This window comes from Amblyraja radiata, chromosome 12, assembly GCF_010909765.2.
Source record: "Amblyraja radiata isolate CabotCenter1 chromosome 12, sAmbRad1.1.pri, whole genome shotgun sequence".
In the NCBI taxonomy this organism is placed as follows: domain Eukaryota; kingdom Metazoa; phylum Chordata; class Chondrichthyes; order Rajiformes; family Rajidae; genus Amblyraja; species Amblyraja radiata.
In genome coordinates this window covers 20313172-20318175 of record NC_045967.1, presented here as the reverse complement: position 1 = coordinate 20318175, position 5004 = coordinate 20313172, and the positions used below count along the sequence as shown (strand labels likewise).

The 5004-nt window shown below is 52.4% G+C and overlaps 1 protein-coding gene across 1 annotated transcript; it reads right to left on the bottom strand.

The window, feature by feature from the left end:
• Positions 1 to 230: 230 nt before the first annotated feature.
• LOC116978982 (zinc finger protein ZIC 3-like) lies at positions 231 to 4659 on the bottom strand. Its single transcript, XM_033030318.1, has 2 exons — positions 3019 to 4659; positions 231 to 2051 (listed from the first exon to the last, which is right to left on the bottom strand). Exons 1-2 carry the CDS (start codon positions 4034 to 4036, stop codon positions 1045 to 1047), a joined length of 2025 nt encoding a protein of 674 aa, XP_032886209.1. The 5' UTR covers positions 4037 to 4659; the 3' UTR covers positions 231 to 1044.
• Positions 4660 to 5004: the final 345 nt, after the last annotated feature.

The following is a 5004-nucleotide window of genomic DNA, read 5'->3' as shown; positions in this document are numbered from 1 at the left end:
AAACTGGGGCGTGTCTTTACTCCCGCGAGTCAGCCGGCCTCGCTGCATACTTGTACAGAATCTCTCGATCCTTCCGTTTAATAACAAACGGTTATTAAATGAAAGGAGCGCGGTTCAGTTGTATTGATTATTTACTGTCAGCGTTGAATCATCATATGCGCAAGCGATCAATAACACTTCAACGTCCGCATCGGTATTTCGATAAGTGCACATTGTAGCAACAATTTATATTTATCTCATTTAAACGTTTAATTCACATAGTTTCTCTACAGTTTTTTTTATCAGGACTGAAATATGTTGATGTCAACAGTAGAATACATCATTTCAATCGTCCACATATATTTCAACCAGTGTAACAGGTTGAATGCGGATATCCTCGTCTCATACTGTTTAAACATTATTGATGGGGATATTTGATTGGGACATGAATAAATCGATAAAACCAACACTTATGTCATCTGGAAATCAGACTCGACTGCCCATTATTAATTGTTATCTAAAGTAGAATCCCTTTGCTCACTCCGCCGGTGACATTTCCCTGTTAAATCCCAGACACGGTCGGAAATAGCAAGTTACGAATGTTAAATTGGTTCTACTCGGAAAGGGGCTGAAGCAAATCATTTGGCGGAGAGCCGGGGTCCCAGGACGGGACGATAGCCACTCTGTCAACCTGCTATTTGCTGTTTGTGAACCCTTTGTGTTCTATCTTCTGACTGTTCCTCTCCTGCGCTAGACACTGGGGCACTCAAACGTGACAGTTTCTCTGTTTTAAACTCACTGCTGAAGAACTCTCAGAGCACGTTAATTCGCACATTTATTGTTCCACTCGTTTGGATATTTCGCATGAATTAGCTGTGAATTGATTTGTATCCAATTGTATCCAACGCTATCAAAGAACAAGGGCCACACATCATTACGGCGACATGACATTACAGGTGTCCAGCTTTGAGTTCTGAGTCGGCTCGCACTTGAGAATAACGACATCCTTACAGATCAGGAGTGAAGTAAAGGTGCAGTTTGGTATTGCACGCTTGGTAGACGAGTTCAGTTGTCCGTGTAGCCAATGGTCTTTGGGGATTGTGTGTCGGGCTGGGCAGTGGGACAATTCTGGGTAGTTCGGGCACAGTTACCGCCGCCCCTCCTTTGACAGGTGTACCAAGCGTTGAGGAGGCCGGCGGGCGGAGCGTGCGTCCAGGGGGGCGCGGTGTGGAGCCCATCTCCCGGGGAGGGTGCGGGTCGCATGGCGGCACCGAGCCGTACTCCGTGTAGCCGCCCCTCCGGTGGGTGCGTGGCGGACGGGACTAGCCGAATGGAAGCGACTGAGTCCATCCTGAAATCGGAGCGGTTCAAAGGCAGGAAATTCATTCTATCGTCCGCCCAGCTGGAAGGCCGCGGGCCAGCCGTGACACTGGGTCTCACCAGCGACAAGGGCTCCATTCGCAGGTCGCAGTGAGGGGAAGTCAGTTGGTCACTGAAGTCACACAGACTGGCGGAAAACCGGCCGAACGAGGCTCCCGTTTTGATTCCAATGGTCGGGGCCACTTTCATTGCCAGCCGATTGCAACCTGAATGGCCGGAAGGAGATTCCGGTCGAACTGGGGCTACGTGAGCCAGCGGCCTTGGCGCGGGCATTGGGACACCAACCCGGCCCTGACTCGACCGATCTAACTTGTCCTCCAGTCTAGAGGGAGGCGGTGAAAGTGACACAGGTGCTGGCGCTGTCTTGTCCTCGGGCCGGTTGAAGGGCAAGAGACAGGACGGGGCGCCGTGCTGACATAAGCCTGCGTCCCCTGAAGAAAAGTCACTCTCCGTGTCCGAGTACAACACACCGGGGAACGACTCCCGCTCACAGTTGACTGGCGGCTCGGCCTTACAGTGCATCTTCATGTGCTTTCGGAGAGAGCTCGGGTGTGTGTATGACTTGTCGCAGTCCTTGACTTTACAGGTGTACGGTTTGTCGCTGGTGTGAACATGCGAGTGTTTCTTCCGATCGCTGCTGTTCGCGAACCTTCTGTCACAACCCTCGAACTCACACTTGAAAGGTTTCTCACCTTGATAAAGGATAAAGATTTGTAATGCCTGGCATGTGTAAAACACAATTCCTACAATGTATAAATACGTTACTTTGAAAATATAATCTATTCTCCCCAAATCTAATACAAAAAGTTCGCATATATACGTAAACACACGGACACAGCTTCAAGTCATCTCACTGCCAATCTGCATGTAGTACTTTTTCCTACAATGAGACCTAACGGAATCGCCAAGAGTTTGTAGCTATTTTTGAATATAGTGAATTTATGGAGCACCTGTATTGGACTAAATACCTGTATTGGACTATATTTGAATATACTATTTGGATACACGTGTCAGATTTGCATGCACAAATAACGATTTTCATAAATAAGTAGCCATCTTTCTGATGTGGTCTCATGTTATGACAAATATTGGACTGTGCGCTGCCCGGGCAAGGCCCGTGTATTCACGGTACAATCTCATCGCTGACCAATTCTAACCATTCCCTTTGGTCAGAGATGGTGCGGCAAGACAATGGGTACACTGGGACGAGTGGGGAAGACCACCTCAGTAAGACAGTGGGGGGGGGGGGGGGGGGGGGGGGGGGGGGGGGGGGGGGGGGGGGGGGGGGGGGGGGGGGGGGGAGGGGGGGGGGGGGGGGGAGCGCTGCTAGTACATCGGACTCTCTAAATACAATGCCATTACAAACTTCTCAAAGGCACGGGCATCTCCAGAGTAACGAATCCATGGGTAAACCCTATGAATGCAACTAAGCACCAAGACTGCGTCTACCATTATTTTGTTGTTGAACATCTTGTATTTAATAGCTTGTTATAACTGGCAATTAATGGAGCATCTGTACATGGCAACGCCCTGCTCATTCCCACGGCTCCAGCATGTATATAATATGGAAATAACCAGAGCGAAATAAAGTTTAACAGCTATCCAAGTTTGTGAAGACTTGCCAAAGAGCGTGAGCAAGGCAGCGGCGAGCGCACTGACCTGTGTGAATCCTCTTGTGTATCTTCAGGTTTTCTGACCTAGCGAATACCTTCTCACAGCCGTGGTAAGGGCAATGGAAAGGTTTCTCCCCCGTGTGGACTCTGACGTGGTTTATGAGTTTGTACTTGGCTTTGAAGGCCTTGCCCTCCCTGGGGCAGTTCTCCCACTGACAAACATGACAAGGCTGCTCGGAGCCCGCGACGTGCTCCACGCTCAGGTGAGCCACCAGCTCATGCAAGCTGCCGAACGTTTCGGAACAGCAGCTCTTGTGTGTGAGCTCGCCATCCATCCACCTGCACACCAGCTCACGTTTGACGGGTTGCAGGTAGGTGTAGAACGGTGCGGTGCCGCCGTGAGACGAGGCGCTCACGTTGAGGTTGATGGGGTTGTAGCCCTGGAGCAGCGAGGTCACGTAGTGGTCGCTCCTCGGCCCGGCCACCTGGTTGTACCGGCGGGACCTGGCGATGAAGTCCCCCGCTATCCCCAGCGGCATGTGCTCGCTGGCGGCCCTGGCGGTCGGGCTGCCTCGGTAGCTCTGGTCGTGCAAGGCAGGGATGAACGGGTGACCCCCAGTTTCCGTGTGGCCCCCACACTCGTGGTACATTCGCTCGGCCGAGCAAAAGGCTCCATGTGGCACATTGGCTGCAGGCGCTGGGTCCGCGACTCCCGGCATGGAAGATGCGGAGAAAGGCCGCCGGCCCAGGAGCTCCCCGGCGGCCCCCACGCGGTGCCCGCTGAAGCCGGAGTAGCATTGATAGGGGACTGTGAGACTGGCGCTGGAGGGGTACTCGCATATATTGTGCGAGGGGCTGAGCTTTAAGGAGAGCGCCAAGTGTTCTGGGGACAGAGGTGACGGCCCCATGCTGTGCTCGGCGCCGCTCTCTCCCGGGTACACATGTGACAGAGCATAGCCACTGAATCTTGGCACGGCCGCCAGCAGCTGCTCGGACGGCCGCTCACCTCTGGCCACGTCCGCTAATCTCAGCGCTGGCACTCGCCGACAAGGGCCAGTGTCCATAACCACTGTAATCTGCGCCTTCTCCCTACAGTCCCTTCATAAACGGAGCGGGAGCAAGGGCGCAGATCCCCTGATCCATATTTCATACAGCCATACTGAATCAACCCCCTAATCTCAGGAGCACAAAGGCATCAAAACAGACCAGGGTCCTGGAATAAAAGCACAGCGGGAAGGTCTGCTTTTTTAAAATGAAGGGCGAGAGGGATTGGAGGGATTTTTTAAAATGACTGACGCCAGCCTCGTCCGCCAGAGGAGATACGCATGCGCTCGCAGCGTGGTTCCTCGCTCGGATCTTGCAAGAATAAAATGCTTTGAACAACACCCGACGTCATCATGCTACCCCATTGTGTTGTCTGCGCCCCTGGGTTTGGTTGATGTGCCCTTGATAGTGCAATACTGCCTTAAATATTAGAGAAGTGGATCCTATCTAATGGTTGACCAATGTTTAGATTTGGCCCCGGCAGCGGGCGTCCCGGGTCCGGCCCAACACAAAGATCGCATCAGCTACGAAAACTCACAGCAGTTAACCTGCCCCGAACTTGTGTGCCGCCCAGTTCAGCGGCAAGGAGCTGGAGCCCAGCAATCACAAAACTGTCGTGGCTCTTAAATCATCTCAAATACTTTTACTCTCCTTTTCATGTTCTCTGATGTTGACTGGCGCGCTGCTCAATCCGCTCAGAACTGTTGCTGATTGCATGAGCGCCCGGGAACCTGACGTCAGGGGGATAATGCGCAAACCTTCCTTCCCTCCCCCCCCCCCCCCCCCCCCTCTCTCTCTCTCTCTCGCTCTCTCTCGCTCTCACACACACACACACACACACACACACACACACACACACACACACACACACACACACACACACACACACACACACACACACACAGATTATACTGGCACGCTCACGGCCATATTCATACATGGAAATACTGCCATAGAACCACATACAAACACACTGCCAAATATTACC

Excerpts from the sequence above, each read along its gene's own strand:
- LOC116978982 (XM_033030318.1), bottom strand. The coding sequence starts at position 4,036 with ATGGACACTGGCCCTTGTCGGCGAGTGCCAGCGCTGAGATTAGCGGAC. Across the intron at positions 2,052-3,018 it reads ACACAAGAGGATTCACACAG|GTGAGAAACCTTTCAAGTGT; the intron begins GTCAGTGCGCTC and ends TCCTTTATCAAG.